At 44.4% G+C, this 19192-nt stretch overlaps 1 protein-coding gene across 1 annotated transcript; it reads right to left on the bottom strand.

Moving 5' to 3' along the window:
* Nucleotides 1-4741: 4741 nt before the first annotated feature.
* TUBAL3 (tubulin alpha like 3) lies at nt 4742-18877 on the bottom strand. Its single transcript, XM_074405115.1, has 4 exons — nt 18840-18877; nt 14556-14799; nt 8728-8880; nt 4742-7890 (listed from the first exon to the last, which is right to left on the bottom strand). The coding sequence occupies exons 1-4, from the start codon at nt 18840-18842 to the stop codon at nt 6950-6952; spliced, it is 1341 nt and encodes a 446-aa protein (XP_074261216.1). The 5' UTR covers nt 18843-18877; the 3' UTR covers nt 4742-6949.
* Nucleotides 18878-19192: the final 315 nt, after the last annotated feature.

Genomic DNA, 19192 nt, shown 5'->3' with positions numbered 1-19192 from the left:
CTAACAAGGAATGCTGAAAACAAATATCAACTGCAAACAAAGGTACCTGCTTCATGACAGTTCAACAATTTCGGAAGCTGTAACCAGACAGTCAGGGAAAGCTGAGAAATACCCACCATTCAATCAGACATTTTATACAATTTCGAGAAATGTGAAATATACAAGTTCAAGATTAGTTAATAGTAAACTAAAAAGACATTTACATATGTCAAGAGCCTAAGGAATATAAAATCTAATCAAATGATGTAGCTAGCTACCTTCGTAAGAATTACAGTTGTAATCTGACTTGAAAATTAGATAATAACATGAATCACATCTGAGTGGGCTAAGAATGAAGGGAACACTTCATTCTTTAGTTAACGAAGTTCTCGTGATAGACAACTGCTAGGACTCCATTAGAGTTGCCAAGAGCAGTCAGAGCCTGATCAATATCATTAAAAAGCCTCAGCAAGCTAAGAAAGCAAGAGACAAAACATTAATCCGTGTAAGGTAACCCAAAAGCTACGGGATGATGTATTTTTTTCCTCAAGGGAAAGCATATTATTTAATATTCTCTCTCCTTCCCACCTCAGCTATCATTCGCCAGTGTGAACCTCAAGTCATCAGCTTGAATCTCCCCCACTGCCATTGTTTTTATCACCTATCAACACCTGGGTCAGGCCACCTTATTTCTTTTTTTTAATTTTTTTTTTTTGACAGGGTCTTGCTGTGTCGTGCAGGCTAGAGTGCGGCAGCATGATCACAGCTCAATGCAGCCCCGTCCTTCCCAGGCTCAAGAGATTCTCCCACCTCAGCCTCCCGAGTAACTGGGATTTCAGGCGTGTGCCAGTGCACCTGGCTAATTTTTGTATTTGTTGTAGAGACTAGGTCTTGCCATGTTCCCCAGGCTGGTCTTGAGCTCGGGTGATCTGCCCCCCTTGGCCTCCCATAGCACCTCATTTCTTGGTCATTTTAGCTTTTGACTCATCAGTCTTGCTCACAGGGCTCCTGTCTTAATTTGTGGTGATTTCAGCACACGTGTAGATGACCGACCTCTCCTACACCCTGACCCCTCAGTTCCTTAAACATTTCCACTCCCACGACCCTGACCCGCACCCTGCCTCGCCACTCACTCCCATGACTTTGTCATTACAAGTCACAAACTTTCTGACCGCCATGGCCTGTCTTTCCAGCTTCGCCTTCCTAGGACAGCAACTCCAGTCATCTCTCAGCCCCACTGATGCCAGTAATCCACGGGTCCTGCCACCTTTTCACCATCCCTCCTGCTACTTCCCGACCTCTCCTCCCTCCTTGCCAGTCTAAACACCAGGGTGGATTCTACACATGACATACACACCACATCACACACATCACACGCCACACACACACATACCACACACCACACTAAACCACATACACACAAAAACACCACATACCACGCACACATACACACTCCACACACACACCATACACCACACACACATACCACACCCACATACATCACAAATATACACACATCACATTGTACACATACACTACACTATACAGGCACACCACACACACACACACACACACACACACTACATACACAGCACATCACACACCACACACACACATACCACACACACACACCATACACCACACACACACACCACACCCACATACATCACAAATATACACACATCACATTGTCCACATACACTACACTATACAGGCACACCACACACACACACACACACACTACATACACAGCACATCACACACCACACACACACACACACCATACACCACACACACACATACCACACCCACATGCATCACAAATATACAGACATCACATCATACACATACACCACACTATACACGCACAACACACACACACACACACACACACACACACACACACAGTCTCATCTCACCTTAGAATCCTCACTGGACTCCTTAGATGGGCTCTTGAGATGGCCCGGAGTTTATACCACACTCCCTTCCAACAGTCCTGCTCCTGCTATCTTAGACTTTCACTCATTTTCTTCTCTCCTGAGACCTCTAGGGTATCCTTCCCCTTCCGACCTCAGCTGGTGACTTTACTCCCTTTTCGTTAAGAAAACATTTCAGAAGCGCCGTTTCACAGAAACCTTAGCACCGTGTCTTCGCCCTGAGAGCGCCTGTGCTCACACACTCTGCCTTCCTGCCTGTCCGTGCTTCTGTGCAGGGACCACCTGTGTCACACTCGAAGTCCCCTCCCCTCTCGTCCACCTAAGTCATGGGTCCAACAACCTCTGTCTTCCTCCCACATCACCGACGCCACCTCCTCCGCCACGTCGTTCACACTAGCAGGCAAATCCGTTTGTCTCTCTCCAATGCTAAAAACAACACTTTTTTAAAAATAAAAATGGAGACAGGGTCCCACTGTGTTGCCCAGGCTGGCCTCAAACTCCCGGGATCAAGCGATCCTCCTGCCTCCAGCTCCCAAAGTGCTGCGATGACACGTGTGAGCCACCACAGCTGGCCGACAGCTCTGGACCTGTCACCTCTTCCAGACGGCAGCACGACTCTGCTTCCTCCCACAGCAGCACGCGGAGGATGCCTCTGCACTCTCTCGTCTTCCATTCTCCGTTCAACCCCCGCTCGTCAGGCCTGCACCCCTGTCACCCCACTGAACCCGCTCGTCAAGGTCAGCTCTAAATCCAGTGGCCAAGCCTCAGCCCTCCCTCGCAGGACTTAGTACCATCCTTTAACGCGCGGGACCAGGCCCACGCCCTCCTCCTGGGTAGGCTTTTCTCCAACTTGCCTTTCAGGACACTGCACTGGTTTCCTTCTGCCTCAGTGGCCCCCCTTCCTAAATCTCCATGGCTGGTTTTGTTGCTGGAAAGGGCTCCCCATCCAGACCCCACTAGAGGGTTCTTGGATCTCATGCAAAAAAGAATTCAGGGCAAGTCCACGGGGCAAAGTGAAAGCGGGTTTGTTAAGAAAGCGCAGTGGTGAAGGAGCGGTTCCCCCGTAGACAGCAGGAGCGCATCCACCTGGGTACAATGCTTGTTCATATATAGGATTAAAAAAATCACGGAAGATGTCCTCTGCTACAAGGGTTTGTGATAAAGGATTAATTCTCTTAATTACTATCTTTTGCAAGAATCAATATTATTATATTTAAAGCCAACTTACAAATGCTTCTGTTCTCAAGACATCGGGATATCAGGACCCTCCCAAGTAAGTCGGGATCTGTTTAGTAAATGTCATCCATCTGTTCCCTTAGCCATAAACGTCTAGAGGCCGGGAATACCCAACTTTCTGGGAGCGCAGCCCAGCAGGTGCCAGCCCCGTTTTCCCGGCGCTCACTCAAGATGGAGTCGCTCCTGTTCGAACGCCTCTGACAGTTCCTCTTGCCAGGAAAGTTTTCCCCTCAAATATCTGCAGTCTCCCTTGTCACTCCCTTGAAGTCCTTGTCAAAGCCTTCTTTCCTTGGAAACGACAATCAATGCCCACTCGTTTGAAGCTGCCGTCCGTTCCCCCTTGCCATCCTCTACGTTTTCCCAAGAGCACCTGCCACCTTTAACCTGTAGGATAATTGACTGACTTACTGTGTTTACTGTCTTCCACCCAACCCCACCTTCACTGCGACGTAAACTCCATCAGGGCAGGGCTTGTTTCTGTTTTGTTCAGTGCTGCATGCCCCGTGCCTGGAACTGTGACGAGCACTCAATTAATCACTGTAAGTGAATCCATTAAATAAGGATGTGCTGGGGCTCCTGTGAGAAGGAAGCTGTGCCAGCTTGGCATTTCAAATACAGCATGTATCATATCCAAGAGTGTTTGGCCCAATGCAGCCATACTCGGCTGTGTCATTCCGATTTTTAAAAGTGTAAATGTTGTCAGTAAATGTACGCTTGTCACTTAAGTACAAATCTTAATCACGTGTAGAAAGTTTCAGAACACCTAAGAGTACTTAATCACCATAGGTATAATTCAATTTATTAAATTTGTAAAGAATTATTTACAGGACTTAGGAAAGTTTGTCAACGTTCTCAAGAGAAAATAGAAGATATTAAATTTGTGGACAACCTAAAATATTTAAGACCATTCAACTAAGACTGCAAAGGAGACCCAAAATTCATGTGTATTCCCTTTAAAACTGATTATACAAATTGTCTAGGCTTATAAATAATAAGATTCACAAGCTGAACGTAAAAGCTTAAGAAATACTTTGGTTCTTATCTTTAGTAGATTATTAGCTTTTAAAAACAAAATATATAGTCTTTTTCTCGATGTGTCAGTACTCATGTACACACACACACACACACACACACACACACACGCACACACAACCCCAGAGCACCAAAAACTCGTTATTTAAGCACTAGTGTCCCCTAGTGGCTGAATGGAGAAACAGCACATGTACATTGAAGAATAAATTTTATTCTATTTTACTTTATTTTTTTGAGACAGTCTTGCTTTGTTGCCCAGGGTGTAGTGCAGTAGTGCAATCATGACTGACTGCAGCCTCAACTTCCTGGGCTCAGGTGATCCTCCCACCTCAGCCTCCCAAGGAGTTGAGACTAAAGGTGCATGCCTCACCTGGCTGATATATATATACATATTGTGTGTCTGTGTGTGTGTGTCTGTGTGTGAGTGTGTGTACATATTTTGTATTATATTCATTTATTTATATATATATATATATATATATATATATATATATATATATATATTAAAGCACAGACAGGGTCTCACTATGTTGCCCAGGCTGGTCTCGAATTCCTGGGCTCAAGTGATACTCCTGCCTTGGGTTCCCAAAATGCTGATGTTACAAGCGTGAGCCACTCTCCTGGCCAATACATGTTAAATACTTAGTAAAAGCCTAATAAAAATGTAAGGCAGTATGTATGACATACAAATTAAATTGTTTTCGTCAATGAGTACTTGCTACAAATTTTCAGTGCAGTGATAGATTTCATGGTGTGACTCCACTGTCCATAAACCCTAGGACGGAACAGACCAGGGCTCTGGGAGCTCAGGGAGGACACAAGGAAGAAGATCCTGGAAGGCTCCATGAAGCAGGTGCACTCAAACCGGGCTTTAAAGTAGGAACCACATCTGCAGGAAATTAAAATATTGTACCCACGTTGGCCAGGCAGCAAGCCCTTTTGCTCAGTAACGGTTTTCTTCACACTTCAATAAAAAGCCAGCTATAGACACCATCAGTCTATATTGGATATAGTGAAGAAACACTAATGTTGACCAAATCATTCCTTTCATTTGGACAAAGTAATTTTTGCTCCAAATGTTTGATCACAGCAAGTCAGAGACATGAGAATGAGAGTCATGTTCCTTTCCCTGTTGCCACACCAGGAATCCTGGCACGCCTTGATTAACAGGCTCTGTCTCCAAAGAGAACCCCAGAATGAGGTTTTGAGTAAGCAGAAGCTGAGCCCTCGGCGTGATGTTTGGGAGTGGAGTCCAAAGGGGACACAGCCAGACACTTAGAGACCTGGGGACTGAGCAAACCTCAGTGAGAGCTGTCTGCGCTGGGGGAAAACACCCTTCTGGCACTGTAGAGGGGCTAAATGGCATCTTCACCAAACAGTGGTCACTGGCTTCTATGGTGAGAATGGTTTCAACTGAAAGCAGGCAAAAGGGTACATCGTTTGAGTACCACTCTTAAAGGCCACATCTCAGGGGAGGGATTTTAGTATGTAAGAGAATCTCCCAAGGACTGTCAAAAATGGAGGGTTATACTTTCCACTCAGTGTTGCTGAGAACCTGTAAACACTCTAAAAAATAGATCTTACACACATACACACACACACACACACACACACACACACACAGAGTCAGTTTTTGAGTCCAAGTGCACAAGCAAAAAGATAGTAGCCTTGTAGTTTGAGGAATCTCAAAACAGATACACAACTTCATGCCTCCAGCCAAGGCTTTAGTGTCTCCTACCTTCCGACGTCTACCTGAGCCAAAAGCCTGTGCCCAGTTGAAGTCAAGAGTCAGTACAGCTAGAGGGCGAGGGCTGACAAGTTAAACAGCGCAGGAGGATGAGGCTCATAGGATTGTCTACCAGCTGTCCAAGAGCAACAGCTCAGCCCGACCCAGCACCTCTGCAGCATCTACGTTGCCTTAATTCCAACAATCAGTGAAAGTAAACATTGCGGTTACTTAAAATCTCGCTAGTGGTTTTAATGCACTTATAGCTTTGTCCAGAGTAAATTATTTTCTCAAATGGAACTATTCAGTACCAAAAACTTAATTCCATTGAGTGTTTTTGTAAATCTCAAATCCTTAGGACACAGCCTCTCCAGCCCCCAGGATTCCAGCTTAGCAAGTCCATAGAGAAGCTCAACAATCTGCATTTTTAGTAAACTTCTGCAGTGACTCTGGCACAGTTAGGCTTGGTGACACTTTGAGAACACCACTTCCAGGACAGGGAAGTAGAAGAGATGGCTTTCACCTCTGACCTGCAGGACACCCAAATTCAAGTTTTAGAAAGACCCTAGTTCGTTTACATAAAAAGCAAACTGAGCCCTTTGGGTACATATTTAAAAGAAGAAAAAGAATCATACTGAAAATATTTATGATTCAATCGGTATAAAAATATAGGGGAAAAACATTTGTAATCAACATGCGCTGTTTCATACTTCAGGTACCAGAAAGGAAAAGCATAAACTTCAGGGTTTCATAGTCTCTTAGTTAAACAAAAAACCCCACTTAGAAGTGACCCAGCAGTTCAAAGGACTCTAAGCTTCCGAAGGCTCCCTGGGAACAGAGTTGACTAGCACCAGTAGACCCAGAAATAATGTGTCCGTGGTTGGTACTGACCCACTTAATTTCATGTGGAACCTAGAGTCTTGCCTGATTTGATTTCGTTTTTTTTCTCATCAGGGGAATTACCCACTAGGCATACAACAGCTTGAAAACAAAGCATGCCGTTGTAGCTTGGCGTTCCTTCGCACCTGTCACACATGCATCAGAAACTCTGCCCCGCTTCCTCATAATCCCTCTCCAGGGCCGCCAGGTCTTCCCTGGCCTCCAAGAATTCTGCTTCTTCCATGCCTTCTCTGATGTACCAGTGCAAAAATGCCCTCTTGGCGTACATGAGGTCAAACTTGTGGTCCAGGCGGGCCCAGGCCTCCACAATCGCTGTGGTGTTGCTCAGCATGCAGAGGGCCTGGTGGGCTTTGGCCAGGTCCCCACCTGGCATCACTGTGGGCAGCCGATTGTTGATGCCCACCTTGAAACCCGTTGGACACCAATCTACAAACTGAACAGAGTGCCTCGCCTTCATGGCTGCAATGGCTGCATTCGCTTCCCTAGGGACCACATCCCCTCTGTAGAGTAGGCAGCAGGCCATGTACTTCCCACGCCGAGGGTCACACTTGACCAGCTGGTTGGACGACTCAAAGCAAGCAGCAGTGATGTCTGACACGGAGAACCGCTCATGGTAGGCTTTGTCAGCAGAGACGATGGGGGCAAAGGTGGTGATGGGGAAATGTATTCTCGGGTAAGGGACTAGGTTGGTCTGGAATTCAATTAGGTCCACATTCAAGGGCCCTTCAAACCGGAGGGACGCAGTGATGGAAGATACTGCCTGAACCATCAGTCTATTGATGCTGGTGTAAGAGGGGCGTTCGACACCGAGTTTATGATGGCATATATCATAGACGGCCTCGTTGTCCACCATAAAGGTACAGTCCGCGTGCTCTGTGGTGGAGTGAGTGGTGAGGACAGAGTTATACGGCTCCACCACAGCAGTAGAGACCCTGGGAGCTGGGTAGACCGAGAACTCCAATTTCGTCTTTTTGCTATATTCTCCTGTGAGCCGCTCCATTAAAAGAGATGTAAACCCCGAACCAGTGCCCCCTCCAAAGCTTCGGAAAATCAAAAATCCCTGAAGTTCACCACACTGTTCTGCCTGAAGAAAGTAAACATGATGTGAGCATTCAGCTGAACAAATCCAGAAGCAGTGAACTGGACGGTGGCGATAGGATACAACACGTTTCCCCGAAACACAGACTTTCAGAAAGGACTCATTTGCCATTGTTAACTCCACAAGAAACAGCTGTTTCAAAACACTCTCGGGGTACTTCTGGAGTAGGCAGAGCACTCCAGAGCTTTTCTACAAGCGGAGCACAAATAGCTGCCTGTCTTTTACTGACCCCTGTGCGTCTATGTGTATGTGATCGCAAGCAAGACCTTTATCAATAGCAAAGAAAATGACAAAACACTGGAGCAAAGTAACCTTCCCCCAACTTCTATGCTCCATCTGGCATGCTGGCGTAAAAGGCGTTGTAGGAGCAAACAGATATGCCAAACACCAAAACCCTTACTCAGCAAAGGGCCTCCAGACTCAGGCCCTTAAAGAGGAGTTGACTGTCAGTAAACAGTCACGCAACTCCAGGTAGGGCATGCCTCTTGCTAACTTCATGAGCAGCAGTTACTCTTGGAAAGTGACAGGTTTTAGAGTGTGTGAGAGTCTCTCATTACAAGATAAACCCTGTGTTAGGAGAAGCAAGGATGATCAGGTGAGCAGAGGACCCCGAGTAAGAGTAAAGATTTCTGTCCCCTTCCTACTAACAAGGGGTAATCAAAGGCAAGACGAGGACCCCTCCCCAGTTCTGAGCACCCAGGCCAACACCCAGGGAGAGAGGGTTGGTGGCAATGGTGACAGCAGATAATGCTGGTGAGTTCTGCCACAGGACCCCACATGCCCCAGGCACAGCCCCCTCGGAGGAGCAGGGGAGCCACTTGCCAGCTTCCGGGTCCTCTCCAGCACAAGGTCGATGACCTCCGACCCCACAGAGTAACGACCCCGTGCGTAGTTGCTGGCGGCATCCTCCTTTCCGCTCAGGAGCAGCTCGGGGTGGAAGAGTGAACGGCGCGGCCCTGTCCGGATCCCATCTGCAGAGGGCGAAAGGAGGTCAGGGCAGTCAGTGCAGTTCAGCCGTCCACCTTCTGCTAGTCCTCCTGGGCCCTCCGTGGGCCTGATGACCCCCATGCTTTCTCTCAATGCTGTGGTCCAGGAATGGAATTCAGATGGTGCTGAATTCGCCTTTCTTAGTCCAGGAAAGGGTGGAATTCTTTACATACACATGGAAAGTATGTTTTTCCACCATGCATCCCTGGTTAGTTTCCCAGGTCTGTCATAACCAATGACAGCAAACGGCGTGGCTTAAGACAAGAGGAATTTATTTCCTAACAGCTCCGGAGGCCAGAAGTGTAACACTGAGGCGCTGGGAGGCTGGTTCCTGCTGGAGGCCCCGGGGAGCCCAGTCCAAATGTCTCTCCTGGCTCCTGGTGACTCACAATTCTTAGCTCTCCTTGGCTTCTAGCTGCCCCTTCCAGACTCTACCTCTGGCACACAAGCTTTTCCCCTGGATGTGTGCCTGTGCCCTCTCTTCTAATAAGGACACAATTCTTCAACATTAGTAATCCCTAATCCAGGAGGACTCATTTTAACCAATCACATCGACAAAGACCCTGTCTCGAAATAAAGTCACATTCTGGGGTTCCAGATGGATATGAATTTGGGGGGACACTCTTCAACCCACTGCTCACCCTACCACACATTGGCATTTTGAGACAAGTATTTTTATCTACAAATAGCCAACTGCGTGCTGGAAAATCACACAGAAAGGCATATCCAGGGTACAGTGACTCATGCCTGTAATCCCAGCACTTTGGGAGGCTGAGGCAGGTGGATCACCTGAGGGCAGGAGTTTGAGACCAGCCTGGCCAACATGGTGAAACTCTGTCTCTACTAAAAATATAGGAAATCAGCCAGGCATGGTGGTGGGCACCTGTAATCCCAGCTACTCGGGAGGCTGAGGCAGGAGAATGGCTTGAACCTGTGGAGCGGAGGTCGCAGTGAGAGACCACCCCATTGCACTCCAGCCGGGGCGACAAGAGTGAAACTCCTTCTCAATAAAAGCAAAATAAAATAAAATAAGTTTTAAAAATGAAAGGCATATCCATCTTTTAAATCTACTTTAAAAGAGGATTTAACAGGGACGGCACAGCAAACTCAAATGCCCACACGACCCAAATGCCATGGGCATAAATGCATGACGCAGGGAAATTGGTGTTAAGATGTTGGCAGTATCCAGTACAACTAAGGGCAACCCTTGCCAGGTCTCATTGCCTTTTAAAACCCTGGGCAGCATGCCCTAATCCCCACCTTAGAATTACTCAAATAGCATTATTCCTGATGATTAAGCAGCAGTGTTTCAGGGCTAAGTAGGCTTTGGGACCGCTGCCCTGGTTACCGCGGGATACTGCATTGCTTAGTAGTTAAATGCATGTTTCAAGAATCAGTTTCCTGGGTTCCTATCTTGCCTTCCTCACTAAGCTAGAGAGAAGTTACTTAGTCAATGATTTTAGCTCATAAATAAGGATTATAACAAGACCTACCCCATTGAGCTGTTAGGAGAACATAAGGCGCAACGCATGGCCCATATAACAACAACAATTATAAGGAAGAATGACGGAACTGGCTTCATGACATGCATTTATGCAGATTTACCTCATTATACACCACAGCCTTGGCACCAGATAGCCGAGCCAGTCCTAGAAGCTCACAGCCTAAGGAGAGACACATTGTGTTTCTATTTAATCAGAGCAAGGCTGTTCTTTCAATTCGCCGCGCCTTCCTGTGCATGAATTTCTAAACTCCAATTTTGCAACCTCTCAAATAATATTTATTAAATTTGAGTTTAAATAATGTTTAACTAGCTTACATACAAACCTCCCCCAGAGCTAGGATGTTTAAAAGATATATTTATAAATGAGCTATAAGTGAACGTGTAATTCTGTGTGGACTATTTCCTTCTCATCTGAAGCTATAAGGCTAAATTCCGACTGGGGAGCTAATTTACAGAAGCTTGCTTCTTCATGACAAAGTTGAATCGGAATCTTGAGGGTCAATAAGTTCATACGTTTTATTCCATAAAATCCATTTTCTCAGAGGTTAGTGGTTGCACGTGCCGTTCATAAGTAACCAAGCCTTCCATTCGAACTTCCTGGGCACAGGTTTCCCAGAGGCTTCAGTACCCAGCATGGTGCTCTTAATATCCTCAGAGACTTCAATGGTTTTGAACAATTATATGACAGCTCCTTAGCTTCCTTAACTACAGTGTCGTTCAGTTGCCCTCCACTTCAGTCATCATCACTCAGAACTCTCCTACTTCCAAAATCTTAAACTCGCAAATTCCTTTCTCCGACCACAACTTCCTTACTTTGCCCTAACTTCACCCTTGAGCGTGCCCTGGACCATCTTCCCAGCCTCATGCCCCGATTTGCGCTCCTGCTTACCTGTGTCTGGCCATGGTCAACTGGTTACACTTGTGGCATTCCTTCATGGCTCTGAATCTGCAAATGCTGTTCCTTCATGAGAGGGTGTGTGAGGCTGGGTGTGGTGGCCCATGCCTGGAATCCCAGCACTCTGGGAGCCCAAGGTAAGAGGATCACTTGAAATCAGAAATTTGCAACTAGCTTCGGCAATATAGTGAGACCCTATCTCTAGCAAAAAAAAAAAAAAAAAAAAAAAAAAAATTGGCCAGGCTTCGTGGCTCACGGCTATAATCCTAGCACTTTGGGAGGCCAAGACGGGTGGATTACTGGAGGTCAGGAGTTCAGGATCAGCCTAGCCAATATAGTGAAACCCCATATCTACTAAAAATACAATTAGCTGGGCCTGTCATGTGCCTGTAATCCCAGCTACTCAGGAGGCTGAGGCAGGAGAATCTCTCGAACCTGGGAGGCAGAGGTTGCAGTGAGCCAAGATCACGCCATTGCACTCCAGCCTGGGCAAAAAGAGCAAAACTCTGTCTCAAAAAAAAAAAAAAAAAAAAATTAGCCACATGTAGCGACATGTGTCTGTAGTCCCAGCTACTCAGGAGCCCAAGGTGGGAGGACTGTTGAGCCCAGGAGCTCTCTGACCTATGATTATACCACTGCACTCCAGCCTGGGTGACAGAGCGAGACTTCATCTCTCTCTCTAAAAAACAAACAAGCAAACATATTTGATGACTCCCTGTTTATTCATGCCTTCTGCCTTGCAGAGCAAGCTTATCTAACCCAAAGCCCACAGGCCTCATGCAGCCCAGGACAGCTCTGAATGCAGCCCCATACTAATTCGTAAACGTTCTTAAAACAATATGAGATTGTTTTGCAATTTTTGTTTTAGCTCATCAGCTATTGTTAGTGTGAGTATATTTTATGTGTGGCCCAAAACAATTCTTCTTCTTCCAATGTGGCCCAAGGGAGGCCAAATTATTGGACATTCCTGTTCTAGAAAGTTCTATTAAGTTATATCATATATAATAAAATTAATTTTTTAGATTAAAAAATAGTCATACACTGGCAATTTTATATGACTCCCTGAAACAGTGTTGTTATAACTATTTATATTTTCTTCTTCACTAGATTAGGCTACTTTTCTGTCAAAAGGCAATAGATTTAATAAGAAAGCAAGCCTGGGACCAAACCCAGCTCTACTCTACTAGCTCAGTGATCTTAAGAAGTTCCTTGACCTCCCCAAGATTTCTGAAATTCCGCATCTATAAATTAAGGATAATAGTGTCTCCTGACAGAGTGCTGAAAGAATTAGAGGAACGTACCTGGGCCGGTCCTCAACTAGTAAAGAATAGCTGCTGTGGACTAAATGGCTGTGTCCCCCCAAAATTCATGTGTTGAATCCCTAATCCCCAATGCCATGGTCTCTGAAGGTGAGTCTTTGTGGGTAACTAGGTCATAAGGGTAAAGACTTCATTGTGGAATTAGGGCCCTTATAAGAAGAGACACAGGCTGTTTCTCTGCCACATGGGGATACAGTGAAAAGGCAGCCATCTGCAAGCCAGGAAGACAGACTTCACCAGAAGCCAAACACCAGGCACCCTGGTCTCACACTTTCAGCCTCCAGAACTGTGAGAAATCAACAACTGTGGTCTAAGCCACTGAATCCATGGTGTTCTCATACAGCCGTCCAAGCTGACCAAGAAAGGCATCTTCACATCAAGGGCAAAAATCAGCAGTTATTCATCTTTGTACTCGCGTCACCCAGCTGAAGTGTTTATGGGGTTGTATTCAATTCCCTCTTATCATGACCTTGAATTCATCAGCCTCTCCTTTTCTCCACCTCTCCCACTACCTCTCAGCCAACAGCCAGCACCCAAGGGCCAGCGATGTAAATGAGTGACTTTCAAAGTGATGCCCCAGCTCCCACTCGAGCCTTCCTAGCTAGTACTACACAGAGCAGAGGGGAGCTATTGCCTCTGAGCTACACCCAAATTGTAGATTCAAACCAGTAATTATTATTGCCTTACATCACTAAATGTAAAGCCAGGCACAGTGGCTCATGCCTGTAATCCCAGCACTTCAGGACGCTGAGGCGGGCGGATCAACTGAGGTCAGGAGTTCAAGACCAGCCTGGCCAACATGGTGAAACCCTATCTCTACTAAAAATAAAAAAAAAAAAAAAAAAAAAATTAGCTGTGTGTAGTGGCAGGTGCCTGTAATCACAGCTACTGGGGAGGCTGAGGCAGGAGAATCTCTTGTACCCAGGAGGTAGAACTTGCAGTGAGCCAAGACTGCATCACTGCACTCCAGCCTGGGCAACAAGAGTGAAACTCCATCTCAAAAAGTAAAAAATAAAAAACCGCTAAGTGTAGGCGAAGTTTATTACACACCAACATATTATGTACAACAGGAAATGCAAATCTACCCCACTCTCCAGCTTTTCTCTTAAGTCAGTAAGAGCCCCTCTTTCTCCTGTATTTTTCTAGCTCCATTTTAAGAGTTTTGGTATGACATATTATGAAGTCCATCATTAGTAATCATAAAATGGTGCTGTTTTCCCCATAACTGGAGTATATATTTGTATATTCTTGTTCTTTGGGATCCTTTTCAAATATTCAACTCTCTTTAAGTACTATTGAAAAACGATTCTTTGCCAGTGCCTTCTAGCAAATGGCTCTTGAACCCAAGAAAAGACTTAGTGTTCTCTTTAAATCCATGTGTGGATCAATGAGCAGGTCTTAATTCATTTCATCACATAGGTAAAGAAGGCCAACCTAGGCCAAGTGCAGTGGCTCACGCCTGTAATCCCAATACTTTGGGAGGCCAAGGCAGGTAGGTCACTTGAGGTCAGGAATTCAAGACCAGGCTGGCCAACATGGTGAAACCCCATCTCTACCAAAAATACAAAAATTAGCCAGGCATGATGGTGCATGCCTGTAATCTCAGCTACTCGGAGGCTGAGGCAGGAGAATCGCTTGAACCCAGGAGGAGGAGGTTACAGTGAGCCGAGATTGCACCAGTGCACTCCAGCCTGAGTGACTCTGTGTCAAAACTAATTAATTAATCGATTAAAATTAAAATTGATAAAGGTTAACCTAGTCTTCCCTTTAGGTGTGATTGTCATGTTAATTACCCTAAATGGCCATTGAGTAAGCCTCTACATTTGGGAAAGGTCCATGTGATTTCATTCAGATGAACCCGTATAATCTGATCATCCCACCCACTTGATTTGTTCGAGTGTGGCTCCAGTTAAGTATACTAGAATGTGACGTTTGTGGTACCTATGACAGTTGGCTCCAAGTCCATGAAGAGTGCTCTAGGCACATGCTTCCCAGCTCTGATCTCCTGGAAGAAGGTATCGAAAGATGCATTTGTGTGCTCCGTGTTCGCATTTTCTGGCTGATTCTGTTGACTGTCAAGAACAACTCCATCTGGCTGGATTCCATGTTCCAGGCAATAGAGTTCCCAGCAAGCATCCCCAATCTGGATGCCAGCTTGACCGATGTGGATGGAAAGGCACTCCCTCTGAAATAAGCCACGGGGAGTTGGAACTGAGCAGGTGTTTAGACAACAGGAGATCTGCTAGTCAGCACTTCCGGTTACAAATGGCAGAAACCAAGATCACTTAAGGACACAGAGGAATGTGTAATAAGGATAATCAAAAGTGTTTCATGGAAATGAAGAGCTAGAGCACAGCTAAGCATCAGAGAAAATTAAATAGGGATTTAAATTCCATTAAAATGTTTAACAATATAAATTAAGCACCTACTCTGCACTAAGCTTGGAATTAAGACAAATACACACAGACAAAAGGCAAATCAAAATACAACTGCTTTCACTTTATTCTAATATAGATGAGGTGCGTGTGTGTGTGTGTGTGTGTGTGTGTGTGTGTGTGTGTAGTTACATATATCAGCTGGACTTGCCTAGAAAGAAAATTAGCTAGTTATTGGAAAGAAAGAAAACCAAAATCAATATAGCGCCTTGTCAGGTACTAAACCTCATTGCAGATAAATTTAAAATGTTATCTTTCCCATTCATGTGCTCTCTGAATAAGGATGGATATATATACTAAACTTAAAACTAGTGGGAAATTTTAAAAGGCAAAATGCAATATTTTTAACAACTCCAAAATGTAAAAGCTTTATAATAAATATACAGAGATAAAAACTGATTTTATATGTATCAACTTTCTAAAAAAAACACTTGAGACATACACTAGATAGGCAAATGACATAAACAAATTACTAAAGAAAAGACTCTAAAATGCAAAGATGCAGGCTGATGGCATTCACAGCTTCATAATTCATAAGCATGAAAACCAAAACCAATCTGCTTAATCTAACCATTCACAGATTGCTGGGCATTTAAAGAATGGTAGATCAATGCAATAGCATGTTATGCAGCCCTTAAATGTTCACCCAAAAAAAAAGATTTATGACATGGGAAATACTTATGATAACATATTAAGTAAAAAGCATATAAGATACATAATTGTATATAGAGGATAATGTCAAATATCTTCAAAAATAGGCATAAAAAATCTAAAAGAAAAATGCATCAAGATATTAAGTCTAGTTATATTTGGGTAGTGATTTTATTTTCTTATCTAAACTTTGCTATTTCTTCCACCTTCATCAGCATTCACACTCCCCCATCCCACTTTTAAATCATCTTTTTTAAAAGGCAAACAACTATTATGTTAATTTAAACAGACAATGATCTATTCTTTTAAGAGAGGGAAAGAAAAAGCTAAATTCTAAAAAGTCTAAGGTGATAGCAATCTCTGATCTTAATATTGCTGTGGTTTGATTGATAGTGGCACTGAAACAGTCTTGTAGAGGGAGACCCTCCGGTCTTCTGCATCATCAGGACCCTGTGAGCTGTTCGAACAGAGAAGCTGAGGGGAACCCCTTCCCTTGTTCATGTCTACACTGCCTCAAAGCCTGAGATTCTGCTACTGAAATACCTCAGGCCTCCTGAGCTGTGGTCCATACAGGGGTCCCCAATCCCCAGGCTTCTCAGCAGAAGGTGAATGGCAGGTGAGTGAGCATCACTGGCTGAGCTCTGTCTCCCGTCAGACTAGCAGCCGCATTAGATTCCCACAGGAGCACTAAACCTGCTGTGAACTGTGCATGCAAGGGATCTAGGTTGTGTGCTTATGAGAATCTAACTAATGCCTGATGATCTGAGGCGGAACAGTTTCACCCAGAAACCATCCCCCACCACCGACGCCATGGAAAAATTGTGTTCCACGAGACTGGTTCCTGGTGCCAAAAAGATTGAGGACCACTGGTCCACAGAGACCTAACTAGTCAGAGGGAAGCAGGGACAGGGCTCTAGCCAGCCACACCCCTGCAATCTGACTTGGACTCTGCTCATGTTCAATGGCATCAAACCTTTGTACTTTGTAATTCACAAGGCATAACACAGCCCTCTTTGCTTCATGACCAATTCAAGTTCACTAACTTAGTAGGGCTTCCATCTTGTTTCTTTTCTGAGCAACTAACAGTCTCTTCTGACAAAGGCATCGAACTTAATTAACTTAATTTAGAAAGCGCTTTGCTTAGGACCAACTAATATTCCACCTCTCAGAACAGCACATTCTGTTCTGAACAGGTTTCATATACCCTTACCAGGCTTCAGATAACCTTAGTCTTATTCCTCTCCCCTCTGTAGAACTTAAAGTGCTGTAAATACATTAGCTGCTGTAATCTGATCAAAACTTGGCTCTCAATTTTTAAAATTTTTTTTAAAAAAAGAGGGTGAAACATTGTTTCTACATCATTAAAACCTCTTACTTTGTAAAGTTTACGTGTAGATTTCTCTGCCTTCTCCACTGGCTACCACCCAGTCCTGTGCTACAGTGACAAGGAAAATTCAGGTGTACATGTGGTATTTGTTCACAATATTCACAGTAAAAATAATCACTAACATTGAAAAAAGATTGTCCCTCTTCACATGGTCTGTTCAAGCAACTCAGAAAGCAGAGTGATGCTGTTCTTTTTGAACTCAGTATGAATAGCCTGGCCTAACAAGCATCCTCTGTCCAAGAGTATAGAAGACTATCTTCACCTTATTCTTCTCTTAAGGAGCTTAGCTTGTAACATAACTCTGTCCAAGGTTATAGAAGACTATCTGCATCTTACTCTTCTCTTAAGCCTCTCCCTTTTTCCCAAATTCTCTATTAAAATATTAGTCACACTATAAAACAGAAGATGATTAAATGCCCACTGAATGTCAGAACCGATAGGTCACAGTACATTATTAAATGCTGCTATAAGGATTATTTGAATTACTAGAAAAGTTTAACTCTGAATTAAACTGTTAATGTTGAGCTCTCTGTAGACTGACACACAGTTTTAAGGAGTAACTGCCTATCAATCTACAGAGATCTCAGCATTAACCGTTGAGATCTTGTAGGAAGATCCCTTGTATCCCCTACTCATTTCCCCCAGCAGAAATATCTTGCAAGACTGTAATACAAAATCACACCCAGAACGCTGACATTGATAGTCAAGATACAGAATATGCTGTTATCACAAGTCTCTCTCATGTTGAAAGGCATAAAGGCATGATTTTTTTTTTTTTTTTGAGACGGAGTTTCGCTCTTGCTACCCAGGCTGGAGTGCAATGGCACGATCTCGGCTCACCGCAACCTCCGCCTCCTGGGTTCAGGCAATTCTCCTGCCTCAGCCTCCTGAGTAGCTGGGACTACAGGCACGCGCCACCATGCCCAGCTAATTTTTTGTATTTTTAGTAGAGACGGGGTTTCACCACGTTGACCAGGATGGTCTCGATCTCTCGACCTCGTGATCCACCCGCCTCGGCCTCCCAAAGTGCTGGGATTACAGGCTTGAGCCACCGCGCCCGGCGAAAGGCATGATTTTTGAAAGCAAAACAATTTAAAGATTTTTAAAAGGTTGGACAGAGAGGCCAATGGAGTGAGAAATCAAAGATGAAGCAGTTTGAAATGTTGCTTCCATTGAAGAAATAGAAATTTGAAGATACTGAGAAACTAGCACAGAAGAAAATAAAGGAGAAGTAGATCTGAAAGGTAGTCCCCAAACAGAATTACTGTAAGTTATTCTAGTCATTGTGGTGCCAAAGAACTAAACTCAAGGAAGGAAAAGAAGATGTCTGTGCACTTTATCCTGCCAGGCATTTATGAGGCTAGCAATGGTTACCTAAGTCTGAAGTCCTCAGAAACTCTTAACAGCATAATGAAGGTGAAGCAATTATTAAAGAAAAATCAGCACTCTGTGCCTGAAACAAAGGTGAAAACTAAAAGAAGGAGGGATTTGTTGCTTCAGTGCTTCAATTAATGGCAGTGAAACACTACAAATCAACTGAGCTTTACCTTGAAAGAAGCAACGCTGCAGAGGAACAGATTACAGCCTGTCCACATCTGCTCCCAACGCATCTACATGGATGTTGAAACAAACGTTTCTTTACAAATTTCTTGTCTGGCATTACAATTTTATCAAGAATTGTTTGCTGTGGGAATAGGCCCAAATATGATGAGTAAAATTTCCTAGAACAATCACAGGCGTGTAGCCACTTACCATGCTGATGAGCACGGGCCCTCCTGCGCTGTAGTAATGACTGAGGAGCCTCCCAGCTGAGCTTTATCACAGGGCCCGGAAATAGCTCCACCTGAGGGCTGGAGCTTTCTTCACTTAAAGCAGAACAGCTTCTTTTTAGTTTTTTAGTCATCTGGTCTCGGAGTAGCTAAGTTGGGCCTGAACAATCTGGGATAAAGTTTGCTCACAATTACAGATGAACTACTGAGAGCTTATCCAAATCTGCCTCCAACTTATACTTACGTTGAAAAGAACATGTGTCTTTTAAAAATCCCCTTTTGGGTTAAGAATTTATTTAGCATTGGCATGGAAACAGGAAAGATTATGAGTAAAAT

Source organism: Saimiri boliviensis, chromosome 8 (assembly GCF_048565385.1).
Source record: "Saimiri boliviensis isolate mSaiBol1 chromosome 8, mSaiBol1.pri, whole genome shotgun sequence".
Lineage (NCBI taxonomy): Eukaryota > Metazoa > Chordata > Mammalia > Primates > Cebidae > Saimiri > Saimiri boliviensis.
The sequence above is the reverse complement of the archived record's forward strand: the minus strand, read 5'-3'. Positions and strand labels throughout refer to the sequence as shown.